This window comes from Histomonas meleagridis (assembly GCF_020186115.1).
Source record: "Histomonas meleagridis strain 2922-C6/04-10x chromosome Unknown scaffold_61, whole genome shotgun sequence".
Lineage (NCBI taxonomy): Eukaryota > Parabasalia > Tritrichomonadida > Dientamoebidae > Histomonas > Histomonas meleagridis.
The window spans coordinates 2258715-2277657 of NW_027150931.1; the positions used below are offsets into that span (position 1 = coordinate 2258715).

At 31.6% G+C, this 18943-nt stretch overlaps 7 protein-coding genes across 7 annotated transcripts; 4 read left to right on the top strand and 3 right to left on the bottom strand.

Annotated features, from left to right (window-relative positions):
- Positions 1-169: 169 nt before the first annotated feature.
- Positions 170-2989, top strand: GO595_010713 (uncharacterized protein; the record flags this gene model as incomplete). The annotated part of the gene is made up of 1 exon (XM_067913422.1): positions 170-2989. The coding sequence occupies one exon, from the start codon at positions 170-172 to the stop codon at positions 2987-2989; it is 2820 nt and encodes a 939-aa protein (XP_067769451.1).
- Positions 2990-3402: 413 nt separating this feature from the next.
- Positions 3403-6900, bottom strand: GO595_010714 (GRIP and coiled-coil domain-containing protein 2; the record flags this gene model as incomplete). The annotated part of the gene is made up of 1 exon (XM_067913423.1): positions 3403-6900. One exon carries the CDS (start codon positions 6898-6900, stop codon positions 3403-3405), a length of 3498 nt encoding a protein of 1165 aa, XP_067769452.1.
- A 551-nt stretch (positions 6901-7451) lies between these two features.
- GO595_010715 (P-loop containing nucleoside triphosphate hydrolase protein) lies at positions 7452-9107 on the top strand (the record flags this gene model as incomplete). Its single annotated transcript, XM_067913425.1, has 1 exon — positions 7452-9107. One exon carries the CDS (start codon positions 7452-7454, stop codon positions 9105-9107), a length of 1656 nt encoding a protein of 551 aa, XP_067769453.1.
- Positions 9108-11335: 2228 nt separating this feature from the next.
- GO595_010716 (purine-nucleoside phosphorylase) lies at positions 11336-13657 on the bottom strand (the record flags this gene model as incomplete). Its single annotated transcript, XM_067913426.1, has 1 exon — positions 11336-13657. One exon carries the CDS (start codon positions 13655-13657, stop codon positions 11336-11338), a length of 2322 nt encoding a protein of 773 aa, XP_067769454.1.
- Positions 13658-14182: 525 nt separating this feature from the next.
- GO595_010717 (Ser/Thr protein phosphatase) lies at positions 14183-15154 on the top strand (the record flags this gene model as incomplete). The annotated part of the gene is made up of 1 exon (XM_067913427.1): positions 14183-15154. One exon carries the CDS (start codon positions 14183-14185, stop codon positions 15152-15154), a length of 972 nt encoding a protein of 323 aa, XP_067769455.1.
- A 623-nt stretch (positions 15155-15777) lies between these two features.
- GO595_010718 (Ras family protein) lies at positions 15778-16416 on the top strand (the record flags this gene model as incomplete). The annotated part of the gene is made up of 1 exon (XM_067913428.1): positions 15778-16416. The coding sequence occupies one exon, from the start codon at positions 15778-15780 to the stop codon at positions 16414-16416; it is 639 nt and encodes a 212-aa protein (XP_067769456.1).
- Positions 16417-16852: 436 nt separating this feature from the next.
- Positions 16853-17899, bottom strand: GO595_010719 (Clan SC, family S9, unassigned serine peptidase; the record flags this gene model as incomplete). Its single annotated transcript, XM_067913429.1, has 1 exon — positions 16853-17899. One exon carries the CDS (start codon positions 17897-17899, stop codon positions 16853-16855), a length of 1047 nt encoding a protein of 348 aa, XP_067769457.1.
- Between the last annotated feature and the right edge of the window lie 1044 nt (positions 17900-18943).

Here is an 18943-nt window from a genome sequence, read left to right on the forward strand (position 1 = left end):
CTTTCGCTTACAAGGCGAACGCAATAACCACTATGCTACGCAGGCTTTCGATATTATTTTAAATGACTTGTTTATATTTTATTATAATAAACAACAAATTTCAAGAGAGATAATGTCACTTTTATTCGATCGATTTAATTCAATTTTCAGTACTTCGAATAAAAATCAAATGGAACAAAAAACCTTCCAAACAAATATAGGGAAAGAATATACTGTTCCAAGTTGTGACTATTTCCCTCCTCCTATTGAAGGTGGATCAACAACTGTTTTCTCTTCACCAAATTCACGAATTTTAAATCGTCAACTTCAAACTATTAGTGAAATAACTGATTTCCCACCTATGCCTATCATCACTGATTTCAATTCAAACGAAGAATATCTTAATAAACTTGAAGAATGGAAAATGGGTATCAATGAATTTATTAAAAAAGCTACTTTACCAGTTCCTATGTCCCATTTTATCCCTCGTTATACCCCACCTGAGGTTATATCCGCTGAAGATTGGTCTGATATTATTGTTCGTCGACGTTTAATCCGTAATTATTCAAATACCAAATCACCCTTAAGTCCTCAAAACTTTCTCTATCAAGATTCTGTTATTCAAAAAGGCGAAGAGATAGATGAATCCGGGAAATTCCAATTCCAAGGCCTTGATGATTCTGATGTACCAATAAATTGTCATTTAAGCAAAAACTTAACATGGGGTTCACGCCTTGTTATACCCAAACCCGATCCATCACTCTACAGTAACTTTTCTGAATATGAATCAGCCATGATGAATTGGAGCAAATATGTAAATGAGCTTGACTTCTTACCGCCAAACCCACAACAAGTTGGAGAACTCATAGGTCTTCATGAAGAAGGTAAACCCGACATTGAATCTCCGCCACCTCCACGCGAACCTGTTGAACCACCAGAGCCATTATCTGATTTACCAATTGATGAAACCTCATTAAAACTACAAATTGGTAAATTATTTACAGCATATAACAAATTAATTATAGCGCCTGATGAAATTTCTAATATCAAACCCAAGAAAATCCATACAGCGACTCCACCACATTGTAATAAATTAATTTCATCGAATACACTTATACAACATATGATATTATATGGAGTACCTATTCAAGAAGGATATGAAAACTTAACAAACATTATGCGAATAGAACATACTTATAAAGATTGTGGCTTTTTAGCTAAACCAGATTTCACACGTCGTTCACATCGATATGATTTAACAAAGAACTTAAATGAAATATCGAATTTATTAGAGACAAATCCATCAGAGTTTTTATTAAGTGATTTCTCGCCATATGAATTTAAGAAGTTACTAAAAACTAAAATACCAAATACGCATATGACATTTGGTGAACAATTACAAAGTAAATTAACACTTGAAGATATCATTAAGTTATCAATGTATTCAACGAATCAACGATTCTCATTAAAGTTTTCATTTTTAGTTATTTATTTAATAACATTTCCAAAGATTCGCCAACAAATCATTGATTTAGAACATATATTATTAGAACGATTTATCGAATTATTTATTATGGTTGGGCCTAATTCATTTTCTGTTACAAATATTAGTGAAGAAGAAATAGCAGCAGCTACACAACATGGCTCATTAAACAAACAATTAATTGAATCATTAGCAATGGAATTTAGTCAATCATCATTAATACATGCATTATCGACAATTGTCTTAAGTAGTAAAGAAACATTATCAAAGTCATTTCCATTTATCCGAGAATTAATCCATAAATCATATCAACGAATTACTACAGCAATAGCAAATGAATCAATATTCCAATCGATAATGTCTGACTTCTTATTTTCTGATGATGAAATTGCACATAATTTCTTTTATAAATTAATTCATATAGTTATTGAATTAGAATATTCTAAAATAATTCATGCATTATCAGGTTATGATTTATTATCATTTTTACAAAAAGGTATTGATTCAAAGGTTAGTTATATCTCACGACATTCTAAATCGATATGGCAATTATTTTTACATACGAGTTCATCATTAGCATTACAACAACAATTATTACAAACGTCGCCAACGTTTATCTTACAAATGTTATCTATTCCACAAACGTTATTTAAAGATATATTATATTCGATATTTTCTATCTTTAAACATACGAATACTATGTCGGAATATTTAACATTTAACTTTATCCAATTCAAAGGTTTCTTTAATGTCTTTTCAAGTGATTTAGATAATGGTTCATATTTACGTTTTTTACAAATATTATTAAGTTATATCCAAAAGAATGAAGAAGTAATATATTGTATCGATAAAGAAGAATTTAAGAATTTCATTAATTCATATGGAGAAACAATATCATTACAATTTAAAGATCATGCATCATTATCTAATTCTAAATGCTTAAGTACATTATATAAAACAAATTTACTGAACGAAGAATCAATACATATATCCGAGTTATGGGGATTCATATTAAATGAAATGGGTTCCAAAAATGATATGGCTGATAACTACCGACAATCGTTATGGAACATATTTAAGAACGCAATGTTTTACTCACGTAACATAATGAATAACATATTAATCGATCAAGAATTAACGAAGAAGTTGGACAGCGCGTTCTCTTCCTTAGATATGGCTATCATCGCTTGTATGATTAGAACGTTAAACGCTTTCGGTAAAGTGTTATTAAACCAAAACGCTTTAGGAGAAGTCCCGAAGCAAAACTTGCAGCTCCTCTTCGAGCACTTAAGTCAGCCAACTGTTTTGGTCGCTGGAAAGTTGGTGTCAGCTTACAAATGGTCAAAGGAACAGCCCGAAATGAGGCAGCTCTTCCCAGTCACATTGGACTTCTTCGCAACAATGCTCGAGTCGAAGCCCGATACAATTTTGTACTCGTTCATGAACGCAGACCCAATAATTAATAACATAGGAGAAGTGCTGTCTGAGGTCGTCAAGCTGATGAAGTTTAGGAAAAATAATGAATAAAAGAAACTGATGAAACAGTCAAATTTTGCTGTTTATTAATGTGCAACGTTCAAATTAGGCGCGTTGTTAAAATATGTGAAAGTGAACACTTCAAACTTTTGCGTTGTATTGGTTTTCAAAAGTTAAAAAAATCATATTTCTAAATACATTATTAAAATAAGTAAATGAGCTATTAAAATAATATTAAAATAATGTAAATAAAAGAGTAAATGAAAATACTTTTCACACATTAAAAATGTATTGAAGTAATATAACTAATGCAAAAAATATTAAAATTCGCATTTAATCTCAGAAGAGCTACAAAATGCCATTTGGAGTACTAAAACAATTTTACTTACGAAAATCATTTAAAGATGTGAAACATTGCACAAGAAACAACAAAAATTATTACTTTGAATGCTTTATCCAAGTACTCAAACAAGGACATCAGAAACCAAAAAATACAAAAGCACTGCGAAACTCAATGCAAAGAAGATATTAAAATCGTTTTGCAATGTTTCCTCGCCGTTCAACACTTGTTGCACCATTTCGTTCTTCACTTTCTTCTTCTTTTTATCGCTGACTTTCTCTTCTTTATCTTTTCCATCGCTTGAGTCAGAGAACGTAAATTGTTCTCCTTCGAGTTCGATGTCTCTCGAAACGATTTCCGGTTCGCTATCGCTGCTGCTGCTGCTTTCTTTCTCTTTGTTATTCTCTGCGATTTTCATTATCTTTAAGTTAATCTCCTTAAATTGTTTCGAATTTTCCGATTTCTCTGATTCGATCTCTTTTTGCATTTTATCGTTCGTTGTCAATATGTCTTTGATTGTGTCATTGACTTTGTTCAGTTCGTCACTTTGCTGATGAAGTGCTCCAGAAATTTCATCGATTTTATGTGTGAGCGATTCATACAAATTGTCTTTCGACTTGTCCTTAATTTTGGCTTCGTTCTCATCTTCGCTATCACTGCTGCTGCTACTGCTGCCGCGCGATTTGTTGTCGCTTTCGAGTTTCGCTTGTAGCGCAGTAAGCTTGGACTTGAGCTCAATGAGTTCCTCGGCCGGAGCCTCCGCCTTCTGGCTGCTGCTGCTGAGCTGGCCGGTGATCGTGACAATATTCGCTTTGATGGTGTCGATCTCGTCGACTTTGTCTTCGAGTTTGTCTTTGAGCTCTTTGTAGTCATCTTTGATCTTCTCGATTTCTTCTGCTTTGTCTTTGAGCTCTTTGCACTCGTTTCTGAGCGCGTCGATTTCGACTGCTCTGTCTTTGATGCTTTCGATGTCGTCGAGCTTCTCTTTGAGCTCTTTGTATCTGTCCTTAAGCTTTTTGACTTTGTTCTTGATCTTCTCCATGTCGTCGATCTTCTCTAATACCTTTTCGATCTCCTTAATGTTCTCGATGCCCTCGAGTTTTTCTTTAAGTCTTTCAAGTTCTTCGATCTTTTCGACGATCTTTTCGATCTCTTTAATGTTTTCGATGCTTGCGACATTTTCCTTAAGCTTTTCGAATTCTTCGATGTCGACTTTGATTTTCTCTACTTCGTCGATCTTAACTTTAAGTTTATCATATTCTTCAACTTTAGATTTAAGCTTATCGAATTCTTCGATATCAAGTTTCACCTTTTCAACTTCTTCAACTTTAACTTTGAGTTTATCATATTCTTCAATGTTAACTTTGAGTTTCTCGATTTCTTCGACTTTAGTTTTAACTTTATCATATTCTTCGATCTTAACTTTGAGTTTTTCGAACTCTTCAATGTCGACTTTGATTTTCTCGATTTCTTCGATCTTGACTTTAAGTTTATCATATTCCTCAATTTTAACTTTAAGTTCTTCGAATTCTTTAATGTTAACTTTGATTTTCTCGATTTCCTCAACTTTAACTTTAATTACTTCGATTTCTTTAACATATTCTTTGATTTTCTCTATCTCTTTAACATATTCTTTGATTTTCTCGATTTCTTTAACATATTCCTTAATTTTCTCTATCTCTTTAACATATTCCTTAATTTTCTCGATCTCTTTAACATATTCTTTAATCTTTTCGATCTCTTCGATTCTTATTATTATCTTTTCGACTTCTTGAATGTTAACTTTGACCTTTTCTATTTCTTCGATTCTAATTTTAATCTTTTCGATTTCCTGTATAATATATTTAATCTTCGGAACATTTTCAACTCTATCATCGAACTCTTCGACGATAATTTTGAGCTCATCGAAGTCGCCTATTTTATCTTTAATGTCATCTATAACATCTTTAATACTTTCGATTGCTTCAATTTTATCTTTAATATCGTCGACTTTATTTTTCACCTTATCAATTTCATCAACTTTATCCTTAATATCATCGACCTTTTCTTTAATTTTATCAATGTCGTCAATTTTATCATTAATTTCATTAATTTGATCTTTAATCTTTTCAATTTCTTCAATCTTATCTTTGTTTTCATTAACTTTATCTTTAATCTTATTCATATCATCATTGATATCTTTAATATTTTCAAGTTTATCTTCAAATTCTTTAATCTTTTCATTTGTTACTTTCTTATCTTTCTCTAATTGTTCAACTTTGTTCTTTAATTCTTCCATATCCATCATCACAACTGGTGATGCTTCTGGTTTATCATCATTTTGTTCTTGTGCTGTTTTCGTAGCTAATGTTCTGATTTGATCTTTCATTGTCTTTGAGTCTAATTCGGATTGTTCTTTAATTCCATTAATGTTTTGTTGTAATTCTTTAAGTTTCTTTTGAAGTTCATCAATTTCTTCTTTACGTTTCTTGTTCTCTTCCTTACGTTTCTTGGACTTCTTTTGTAATTTCTCAATGTCTTCTTTATCGCCTTTCTCATCAAGTTTTCCATTGATTATATTAATGTTATTTTCGATGTTTTGTAACTTGGAATAAATCTCACCAATCGATTTGAGTTGTTCTTTAATTTGTTCAACATCTTTGTTATCGGCAATTCGCTTTTGTAATGCCTTAAGTTCATTCCGCAATGCTTGTATTGCATTGTTCAGTGATTCTATCATTTTCTCAAGTGTTTTCATTCGTTGGACATGTGATGTGAATTTCTTTTCAATTAAATCGCGTTGTACTGAAAGCTCATCCTTTTGTTGGGTAATAAGATTGCCTTGTTTAACAAGAAGTTGATCATGTTCTTGGACAGTGGAAATTAAGTCTTCATAGCGTTCCATTTGATCTGTTGCCATTGGAACATCTACTGATTTGTTGGTGGATGGTTGTGAGGTGTCTTTTCCAATTCCTTTGATTTCTTCTTTGACTTCTTTGATGATTTCTTCTTGTTGGCGATTGTTATTTAAGATATCTTGGATTGTCTGATCAAGTTCGGATTTGAATTTGGTGAATTCTTCTTGAAGCTTTTCGACGTCTGGCTTAAGGTCTGGGATTTCACCATTGGCTGAGGCTGTATCATCTGTAGGAACAAGATTTGAACCTGCTTGTTCAATATCAAGCTTGGATATATCTCCTTTGGATTTACGATGTGCACGAGATTTCTTTTTAGGTGTACGAGGACTTTCTGTGAGTTGATTTGCTTTTGAATTTTCCAAATCAGCTTTAAGAGTTTCTACCATTTCTCTAAGTTGTGTAATTTGGATGGTTGTTTCAGTGACATCAGAAGAACGTGCTTTAGAACTCCTTCTATGACCATGACTTTCTGATTTTTGCTGAATTGCGTTTGTTAACTCTTGAATTTGTTTATCTTTCTCTTCCCTTAATTGTTCGATTACTTGGTTTTGATTTCGGATTGATTCACGAAGTGCTTCAATCTCTTGCTTCAATCCCTCTTGTTGTTTTAATTGTTCCTTCAATTCTTTTATTTCGGAACTAAGTCTTTTAATAGACTTCCTGCTTGAGGAACCATGTGGTGATGTTGCCTGTTTAGGCGGGCTACTCGATGAGGAGTCGCTCATTTCAATTGAAGCAGACCCTCTGAAATTTTTTTTTGTTTTTATCAAAAATGAAAAAGCTTTCAAAAATAGAAAAGTTCATCAGAAAAAGTAAAAATTGAGAAATTACAGTGGTGGTTTATCGACTATTTTTTCTTGCACCTTCGTTTATGATTAAAATGAAATTTTTGAAGATTGAGCAACTGGAAACATAACGCCTGATGAAAGCGAAACTTTACTTCATATAACTTTTGTTTTTTAATAATAATTAAAAGATTATTCATTTTTTATTGAAATAATTTCATGTTATTTCTAATTAAAAATTAAACTAATTGAATAGTTTAATATTGAGTTTAACATGAAATTACTTTTTTTTCATTTCTTATCTTAAATGATAAATCATATTTTAATGTATCAAAAATGTTTGATTTATTTGATAAGCAACTAATAAAGCTAGCATTGTCTTTTAATGTTGTAAATGTATTATGTAATGAGATAAAAAAGTTTTTAATATTTTTAAACTTTTTCGAATCGGGGTGCTCCAAAATAATATTAAACGTTCATATCACCTCCAAATGCAACAACTTCTAATATCAGAATTTCCAGAACCAAAGTTTCTTGACGAAGGAAAACCTGGTGTTGATGGTAACATATATCACACAGTAGCAGAAGTTGATGACATGACAATAAATGTTGGAGATTCTGTTTTATTACTTTCAGACGGCCCTTTCACGTATGTATGTAAAGTCCTTTCTATGTTTGAAGACAAGGATAAGAAAATGCTTATGAAAGTTAATTGGTATCATCGTTATGAAGAACTTGATAAATCAAATAGCCAATATCTTCTTCTTCGTGAACTTCTTCAAACAGAGGCCACTGACATAGTTCCAGTTGATTCGGTTAAAGCTAAAGCAATAATTTATGATAATCCAGCACAACTAGGAGAAAATGCCAACAAAAAATCAGAACCTCTCACCAACGAATTCTTTTGTAATAGAGGCTTTATTACGCCACGCAACGAATTTGTTGCTCTTTCAACCCTTCACAGGTTAATGCAAAATGCAGATTATACTGTTGAAACATTTGAAGGTAACACGCCATTTGACCTAGCTCGTGCACGCCTTCAACTTAACTTTGTTAAATCAGTTGCTGGTCGTGAGAATGAAATCCGTAAAGTCAAAGGTTACATTGAAGGCTTTATTAAGCGCGATGGCCTTGGAGGTTGTCTATATCTTTCTGGTGTGCCTGGAACCGGTAAAACTCTTGTAGTTCGTGAAGTTATGCGTCAACTATCATCTGAACAACTTCATGGCAAAATTGGGAATTTCCAATTTTATGAACTTAATTGTCTTAGACTTGAATCCACACGAGAACTCTTTTCGGAACTATGGCTTTTACTTACTGATGAAAAGCTTGGACCAACGTCAGCACAAAAGGCACTTAATGAAATGTTTACTACTGAGACATCACCGTTTTATATCATTTTACTTGTTGATGAAATTGATGTTTTATTAACGCAACAACAAAATGAACTTTATTGTTTACTTGAATGGGCATCACTTCCTAAAGCAAAGTTTGTTGTCATTGCAGTTGCTAACTTAATGGATCTTGAAACCCGATTAAAGCCTAAAATAGCTTCAAGAATGGGACATACATCAGTTAAATTCTTTGCATACAAAGCAAATGAACTTTCCACAATTATTAATTCGCGTGTTGGAGACTTAAAAGTGTTTGAACCAGCTGCGATTCAATTATGTTCGCAGTTACTAACACGAAATGGAGGTGACGCAAGAAAAGCACTCGAAGTATGTAAAAGAGCTATTGATATGAGGAAAAAGAATGATCAGAAAGTGAAGACTGTCGATATTAAGAAAGCAATTAATCAAGTCGATTCAGTGAAGGCGAATAATATTTTGATGAATTTGTCGGAATTACAAAAATTGGTTTTAGTTGCTTTCTTGGTGCAATCAAAAAAGGTACAAAAAACGCAGTTGTCTATTAGAGATATTATATCAAGAGCAGCTGTAATTGCAAAAGCAACTGAAATTAATGACGTGAGATCAAACTATTTGATCATGATCATAAATCAATTGTTGGAAATGAATATAATCAACTCAGGAAAAAACAAAATTATTAATACAAATACAATGATTTCGTTGATTACATATGAATCTGATTTGATACAACACTTGAAAAATACAGAAAAATTTGTTAAATTTTTGCCTAAATAAATAAAATGTTTAATTGTTAAAACTTGTAATGAATTAATTTTTTATCAGTATGCGAATGCCATTTGCACCATTAAACATGAATTTTTTTTAATGGAATATCTGAATGTACAGAGAAGATAGAAACAAAAACAAATTTAAAAAGCAAAAAAGAAAAATGTGTAAATCAATTAAACAAATTTCATCTAATGATCAAAAGAAAACATGAGTAAATAAACATGAATTGATGTGCATTTTTATCATCCAACATTGGATGATTATAGTTCATTTGCTATAATTTATAATAGATTTAACGAGTGATAAGTATACGAATTTAAAAAATCAAAAAAAATAAAATTTACAAATAATTTTACAGTAGATTTTTATTGATCACAAATTAGTGAAATTTCTTCCCATTTAAAAACTCAAAAATATTATATTTTCTGTAGATTTTTTAATAGCGTTAGCGGTGACGATAATAGAGTATTTATATTATTTTTGCCTCATGTAACGAAAGTTGACACTGCAATTGAAATTTCAGCTGTGATAAATATTATATTGAATATTCAATCAAAAACAGATTATTTCACAAAAATTTTTTTTCAGAGAAAACTTGTTGAATTGAATACTGTTTGACGCTGGGTGTGAAATGGTGGTTGAGATTATTTTTTTTTTTCAAGTTTCTTGTACTCTCTTTAAATGCGATATTTTTCCTTGGCCCGTCCATTGCTTTTTATTAAATCACTTAACACTTACATGAGATCAATGATTATAAAAAATCAATTTTCATTTTCGCTAATTTTAACGAAAATAACAAATGCATTTGTATTTATATTCCTTCTTCAAAATTCTTACCCAATGGCATATTATGATAATCAAACACTCTTCATTAATCATTCAAGCGATTTACAATCAATCACACAATATAAAAGCACAACAGTACATTTAATTTTTGGTGAAGGTATTACTGAAATTCCAAAGAATTCGTTCAATTATTGGGATGCACTTGTTTCTGTTAACTTAAGTAATATGATTTCAATAATTGATCAAGCATCATTTTATGTTTGTACATCTTTATGTGAGATAAATCTTGGAGATAACATAAAAACGATTGGAGCTTTGGTATTTTATCAGTGTTCTATTCAAAACTTAGAAATACCAAATTCTCTTCAATCAATAGGAATTTCTGCATTTTCATCATGTTCTTCATTAAAAACTTTGATAATTGGTACTGGTTTATTGAATATTGATTCAGAAGCATTTAATTATTGTTCTAATTTAAAATGCATTTACTTTTATGGAGAAATTTCACCATCAATTAATAATGGTGCATTCCAATATATTCAAGCATCGAATGTTATGACATATTCTTTTTATAAAGGGAATAAATTTGGTCGTTTAGGTGTATTAAAAGGAGGCATTGTTCAAGGGTGTATTTCATTACCAACTCTTACATTTACAATGTCAAATACATATTCAAATACATTTACACACAGTAATACATTTTCTAAAAGCAATATATTTTCACAAAGTAATACATTCGCTGCATCACATCTATTTACACAGTCAAATACATATTCACAAAGCACTACATTTTCTAAGTCGAATACATATACGCAAAGTAATACACTAAAGCAGTCAAGCACGTATTCAGAATTAAGTACATTTTCTAAAGCGCTTACAAGTTTATCTTCTGATGAATTAATAACAAATGATATAAAATCAAACGAAGCACAGGAAAACAATAATTCAATTATTATTATTTCTGTGTGTGTTGCTGTAGCAGTCATTATCATAATAGCCATAGTTTCAATAATAATTTATAAACGAACAAAAAAGAATAAGCAAGATTTTACAAAGGAGACAGAAACCCAATCACAAGTTGGTGATGACCATTACAATGAATCCATGGACAAACTTTTTCTCTAATATAATAAAAACTAATACACTGTAAATCATATTTAAACACTAACACTTTTCTAATGACAAATGCGTTGAAAATATTCGATATTTATATCTAATTATGAATATATTAAAATATTCGATATTTATATCTAATTATGAATATATTAAAATATTCGATATTTATATATTTAATTATGAATATATTAAAATATTCGATATTTATATATCTAATTATGAATATATTGAGCAAACAAAGTGATTTAACTAATGAAAAATTTAACACTTTCCAAAAATTTGCTTAATAAGTCGTTTTGCATAAAACAATTTCATAACTTAATTCATTTTACTCAAAGAGCATTCTTGAGCACTTCGTCGTCTATTGTCCACGGCTCATTTAAGCAATTTACAAGAACCGAAATTTGCTTGAAGACTTTACCGCCTGAGTGTCTATTGATTGTCGCTTGCTCAGCACCGAAATCGGATGCGACTCCAGCGCCATAAATTTCCATCATATGTCTATAAGCCTTTGTGACTTCTCTTGTATCAGGTACATTAAATTGTATCAAAGGCTTTAAGCCCTTAACAGGTTCATATAATTGTGTCATATCGGGGAATCTATCGCCGAATTTGTTTCTACCGATTAAAGCATAAATTCCGGTAATGTTAATGTGATCACTAATTGTTACGAATCTATCAGTTAATTGAGGATTTGTTGCTATTGCAGCGTTGATCGCAATAATTTGTATTTTCTTTTGTGCGATTGCACGAACTAAAGCACGTGTAGCGACTGCAATCATTACTTTCTTACCGAATAACTCTCCATGATTTAACTTAAGTCCTTTAACTTCTACAACATTTGGTAATTTAGATTTAAGATCATTATAGAACTTAAACTCTTTCTTGAATAATAATACATCTTCAACATCTGGTAATGCTTCAGCAATTGCATTAACTTCTTCTGGATCTTCTTGTTGATTTTGCTTACGTGATGGAGTATCATTCCATTGTATGGCCTTCTTGTCAGTGGCATTGAAGGATGGTGTAGCACCTGCACTTGTTCCTGGGAATTTGCTAATTGTTGTTTTGATTGCTTGTGAAATTTCATCAGACTTTGAGCGACATGATGATAAAATGGCTTCAATGTTATCATTAGAGGTAAGAATTGCATTATATGCACCATCAACAAATCCTTGCGCTTGTAATCCAATCTTACGGGCCATCATCAAACCTTTGACTGTACCTAATGTAATATGTGTAGCACCACACATTTGTAAATGCTTGGCATCACTTTGCGTTGGGAATTCAGGTCCATGGAATGACGCAAGAATTGACTTGTTCTTGATGCTTGCTTCTGGAGATTCGATTGGACACTTGCAGATTTCGGGTATGACTGTTGGATGTTCAAAGAATGGAATAACATCAGTAACAACTGCTAATCCTTTTTCACCAAATGCACCAGCTTGGAATGTTTGGATATATGATTTAGCTCCAAGACGTTTAGCTAGTTTGATTAAATAATATAATTCATGTTCTTGTAAACCTGTCAAATTGCGGAGACCGTTAACAACAAATAATTGTTTTCCATTTAAGATACCAATGTTAAGTTTCAAGGAGGTGTGTTGTAATATTGGGAAGTTGGGTAATTCATTGCAGTCAATTGTAACTTTGACTTCGAAGTCTTTAAGTTCATGACATGCGCCAAGAACAACAAGACCATCAATCTTTGTCTTTCCAAATTGTTTGGCGTATTCATCAATTTCTTTATCAGTGACAAATGATTCTGGAATGGCCATATTGATGTTATGATCATCTCCTTCGATAACTGGAATTGGGAATTCTTTGAGTGGAGTGCGCTTAATGACTTCGGAGATTAAGGCGCGCATGTTTGGTTCACCAGCTTTGGCTGCAATTGTGACATCTTCATGTGATAATTTGACACCGTCAACACCAGCGGCCTTGTTGGTAACAAATGACATGGCAAAGACTGGAACACCTAATTCTTTCATTGCAACAACTTCAGGGACTGTTGACATACCAAAGTTAGTGGCACCAACTTTGAATTGTCCTTCAACTTCAGCTGATGTTTCATATGTAGGACCAAAGTTGTACATGTAAACACATCCTTTTGTTTGAAGATGCATTTCTTCGGCAACTTGTTTAGCTACTTCAGTAGCAGCTGCATCATACATATCAGCTTGGATAAGATGATTAAAGTCTTTGAAACAAAGAGGTTCTTCGGTGTAACCACGATGTGTAGTATTCATGTGATCAACAATTGGGGTAAGATCTCCTGGATTAAGATCAGGATCACGTGTACCAGCAGCATTGGTAAGAATGCAAAGCTTGCAACCACACATTGCAAGAAGACGTATTGCAAATTGAACTTCATGTGGAGCAAGTCCTTCATATTGATGAGAACGACCAGAAAGACAAAGAACTTTGCGATCACCAACGAGACCATAGATAAGGCAACCGAAGTGACCTGGAACTGTGGTATCAAGCATTTGTGGGATTTCACTGTATGGAATACGGATAGAATTTACAAGGACATCGCCATAACTTCCAAGACCACTACCAAGGATAATTCCTATATCTGGCCTATCTTTAATTCGGTCTTTAACATAGTTGCAAGCTTCATTGAGCCTTTGAACGTAAGTTGATGCTTTCATAAAGAAAAAGTGAAGTGTCAATTTCAATGCTGTCGCTTTTTAATTTGATCGTTTTTATTTGTGAGCAAGAAGCGGTTACAGATACCGCTCATTTCAATACTTGAAGCTTAAGTCCAACCATTTTCTTAAATGATACCATCATTGGCTAAAACACATGAATGCTTGACTCTAATTTTTAGAAATATATTTATCAGTAGTTTTAAATTTGAAAATTGCTTATCTGATGTAAATAAAAAAAAGTTTTTAATTTAAGAAAACTTCATAAAATTTATTAGCATTTATTTAAATAAATAAAACAAATGTTGTTTTATGCCTAAAAAGTTTTTATTTTTATTATTTTTATTTTTTTAATTTTCTTTGTTTTGGAGAAAAAAAATTGCAATTGAAAATTCAATCAGTTTTACGTTAACCGAAGTAATTGCTCCACTCAAAGCTACCAATTCATCAATGGAAAAAGAAATCAGGCAATTCCTGAGGCCAGTTTTTAAATGGTTCAAATGGATCCTCACACAGAGCATTGAAGATATGGAAGAACTTGCTTTTGAACCACTTCCATTAAATTCTTTATTAGATATATGTTCTTATTGTACGACATTATTTGCCAAAGAAAGTACCCTACTTCGACTTGAAGGAGAATTCAGAGTTGTTGGTGATTTACATGGTCATTTACCAGATTTAATTAGAATTATCAAAAAATGCGGAGGACCGAAAAAACATAATTATATTTTTCTTGGCGATTATGTAGATCGAGGAAATTTCTCAATTGAAACAATTATGCTTCTTTTAGCACTTAAAGCTGAATATCCAAATTCAGTTTATCTTATCAGAGGTAATCACGAGTTTGAATCAATTTCCAGAACCAAGGGTCTTCATGACGAAATTTTAAAAGTATATGGCAATGATGTTCTCTTTCAAAAATTAATTGAATGTTTTAGTTTTCTTCCAATAGGTGCTTTAGTTAACAACAACATTCTTTGTGTACATGGTGGCATTGGTCCAGAACTTAAAACACTCGAAAATTTTGATAATATTGCTCGACCACTTAATCAATTATATGGTGGTCTTGCAGATGACATACTATGGTCAGATCCACTTGACAAAGGGACTGGTTTTAAGGTATCAAAACGTGGTAATGGAGTTTTTTTTGGCGAAGATGTTACAAATAAGTTTCTTAAACAGAATCATCTCCATTTAATTATACGTGGGCATACCAGCGTTAAAGAAGGAATTCGATTTCAACATCACAACAAAGTTATTACAGTTTTTAGCGCATCGAATTATTGCGATCAACAGAATAAAGCGGCGGTTCTCATTTTGAGAAAGAACAAAGAAGAGTACATAACTTTCGAACCATTAGCAGACATTAAAAGGAAAATATTTCCGAAGTTTGGTGGACTTTCTTTGAGGACAAAAGAATCTCGATCACTGCCTTTGCCACCAAATAGACATACAAGAAATGAGTGTAAAATTAGATCTGCAAAAATATTGCTCAAATAGAAATCGCAATCTGTTAGTAAATGTTTCTTTCTTTATTTGTTGGAATTTTTTTTATATATTATTTTTGTTTTTAATAGCAGCAAAGCTTTTGATGCTTAGAAATAATATTTTAAATAAATAATTAAGTGTTATATTTTTATTATATCTATTTATATTTATATATAGTAAATATTTCAAAAAATGTTTTAGATCTTAAAAAAATTATGAATACAAAAAATAATTAAAATAGAAAAGAACGCATTTCTGGAAGGAATATGGAACAAATTTAATACTCATATCATTAATTCTTTAAGGTTGATGATAATCTTCAAAGAATTAAAATCCGCTATTCGGTTTATTTGTCATGACAAACTGGGGAATCATGGCGGTTTTTTTATAAATTAACTTTTTTGAAAGAAAAAACAGGAAAATAAGGACATATAAGACAAATTATTATTTCATATTTAAAAATTATTGAATATTAAGATAATCTCACCTATTTTTCATCACGAGATAAAATTTCAATAGATAGCGAATGAAATATTAATAGATTAAATTTTAAATGACCACCATTCAAAATTTAGAATAATCTCATAGAAATTAATCAACAAAAGTTAGTGAAAAATAGGCAGTTGAATCGATAGATGGTTGATCTTAGCCAATCAAACTCCGAGGTCAAGAAGATCCTTAAAATACTTGTTGTCGGTGAAATGGGCACAGGTAAAACTTCTCTTATTCGTCAGTATGTTCAAGGCTTCTTTTCAGAGTTTTATAAAACAACAATTGGTGTTGATTTCGCAAACAAAGAATATGTATGGGACCAAAGTACAAAAATAGACATTCAATTATGGGATATTGCTGGTCAAGAGCGATATGGAAATATGACACATGTATATTATCAAGAAGCCTTCGCAGCTTTTGTTGTGTTTGATGTTACCAGGTTACCTACTCTCGAAGCAGTTACCGAGTGGAAGAAAGATATTGATTCAAAAGTTTTTACTTCAGAAGGAAAGCCAATTCCATGTATGCTTCTTGGAAACAAAATAGATATGTGCAAGGATGGCAAATGGGTTAAGTCGCAAGAAGAAATGGATGAGTTTGTCAAGGCAAACGGATTTATTGGCTTTTTCCCAACAAGTGCTCGTGAGGGAACAAACATCGAACAAGCAGTCACTGAGCTAATAACTTATATTATGAACAACAAAATTGAACCTGCTGCTGAAGAAAAAGGTGTTGATCTCAAAGAAGTTCCAAAGAAGACTAAAACAGGATGTTGTAAGTGATATAAATCAACAATAGATAAAACACACACTAAAGTAAACTCTTTGCCAGTTCTTTCCTTTATATATATTCTTTCATGGGATCAAAACGCGTTTTTTGTGCATTGCACTTGCAAGAACCAGAAAAAGCGAACGAACTTTTTGTAAGAATAAAATTTTATTTCAGTGAATTATCTTTTTTTTTTTGATAGCGAAATTCCGGTTTCGGTTCAGGCGTGACATGACCAAATTAGGATTCGAATTCTTTTGTCACTTCGAAAAAAATAATTTATTCATTTTTAATTAGTTTTTTCAGCTTCTCTCTGAAACAACTTTTTTAAAAACTTTTTTTTTTAGATTTAGGCTCATAAAGAAATTTTTTTGTGAAATATATTATTCTAAAAACAATAATTAACAACTAAAAATATGTTTATTTCTACAAACATTAATAACAGGTAATCTAATTTTCGTCTCCGCTTCCATCTGAGTATTCATACTCAAGTTTAGATTGTGATGTCAGAAGCATTAAAGCCCTTTCTTCACCACCGTTTTTCTCTGCAAAGTCGACCATTTCCTGATAAGAGTTAAAGTGAGTGATTGGTTGTAATCCGAAATATTTTGATCTTCTGAAATTAATTGCATCGACTCCAAGAACTCTAAATACGAACTTGAAGCACGTGTTGTACCATAGCGATGGACGATTACCATTATGGCCTCCATCGAACTTTATGAATTGCTTATCTTTATTTGAATATGCATTAAAAACTTGTTCTCCCTGGATAAAGGGTATAAACTTGTCATCCACGGCATGACCTAAAACAAGAGGCGCTCTTCGTGGAAGTTTGGCATATTCTATTGGAATAACACTGTCAATATCAAATCCGGCAATATCTTTTATGTTGAGTTTAAGCCACCAAACAAGTGGCGGAATGAAGACCTTTGGAACACCAAAATCAGATGCAATAGAGTAACATAGGTCTGTAAGAGTTGAAAATGTTGAATCCGCAATAATCCCTTTGACATGAGAGTGATCCGCCATTATGGATGAAATAGCACCCATAGATCTTCCCCATATAACAAAAGGACCAAGATTAAATGTAATCATTAATTGTTTCATTAAAAATGATACATCTTTAGATTCGTAATATCCCAAAGAAACATACTCGCCACCACTGTCCCCACAACCCGCACAATCATAAAGAAATACTGAAATACCGTATTTGCATAAATTGGGTATTAAAAAAAGTCCTTCGCTTTGCGAAGAAGCATTTCCATGCATGAATATTACACACGGACCACCATCTAAAATTTCGCGTTTTGACTCAATATATATAGATCCGATTATTTTTTGGTTTCGAGGATTTGTGAAATTGATTGGCTGTCGAATATATTCAATTCCGTTGTTAGATTTAAGGTATATTGGTAAAGAATCGAGTTTATATGTATTTCGAGGAGGACGTACAATCGCATTTACTGCTTGTTGTGCTAGATTACTTAATTGATTCATCTGATTTCGGACATGTGATGTAAAACCAAAAACAACATAAACAATTCAAAATTACCTTCCTCCGAAGAAATAATAAAATCATTAACCTGTTTTGATTGCTTAGATTTGAACTAACATTTGTATATAATCAAAAATATTGCCTCAATTACTTTAACTTTAATTCGAGTAATTTCAAAAATCTAAAATGATAATCAAATTTTCATTTTTTTTACGCATTTCATGCAACAACATTAGAAATAACATTATATAATGTACCCATATTGATATTTAAAAATGAATAAACTATAAAAAATTTCATATTAATATTCACTCTCATAAAGGAAAATTCAACAATGCATATATGAGAACAAGATTTCATTAATTTTAGTTAAATCATAATAAATTTAATTCAAATACTAAAATTCAATCGTAAGGTATGTAATAATATAGAGAACAAAATAGTTAAGCTTTGTGTTACTGTTTATTTCTTAATCAGGTTTGGGATTTTTAAGGAAAAAAATTATTCCATGTTATGTCACTTTTTAAATTGGAAGATATTCTCAACCAAAAAACACAAAACATTAAAAATCAATTTGGAATCACTCAAGCCATAATGGACATGAGTGATGACCCTATTGAAGTCATGAATGCTGACGATTTACCACCGTTAATTCCTACTAATGATGATAAAAAAATCAAAATTTCACATGGTTCTCCAATAAAAAAAGCCACACGTAAACGCAAAAAGCAAAAGCAAGAAGAAAATGATGATTTGCCTTTTAAAGAAATTACAGAGTTTCAAGAAAATGATTCCAAACCGATCCGAAAAAAATCAAAACCTAAAACAGAAAAACAGTCCAAAAAAAGCGAGGTGCTGCCGAGAAAGAAAAGAAGTAATGTAAAAAAGAAAGAACAGCCAAATCATGGAAAACAAGCTAAAATTTTTAATTTTGGGGAAATACAAAATGCTAAAGTGGTATCAAGTGATCCCAAGTATGAAGTTGTTTTAAAAATTTACTATTTTTTTAATCGAAAAAAATCCATTCCAACAATTTTAGAAGCAAT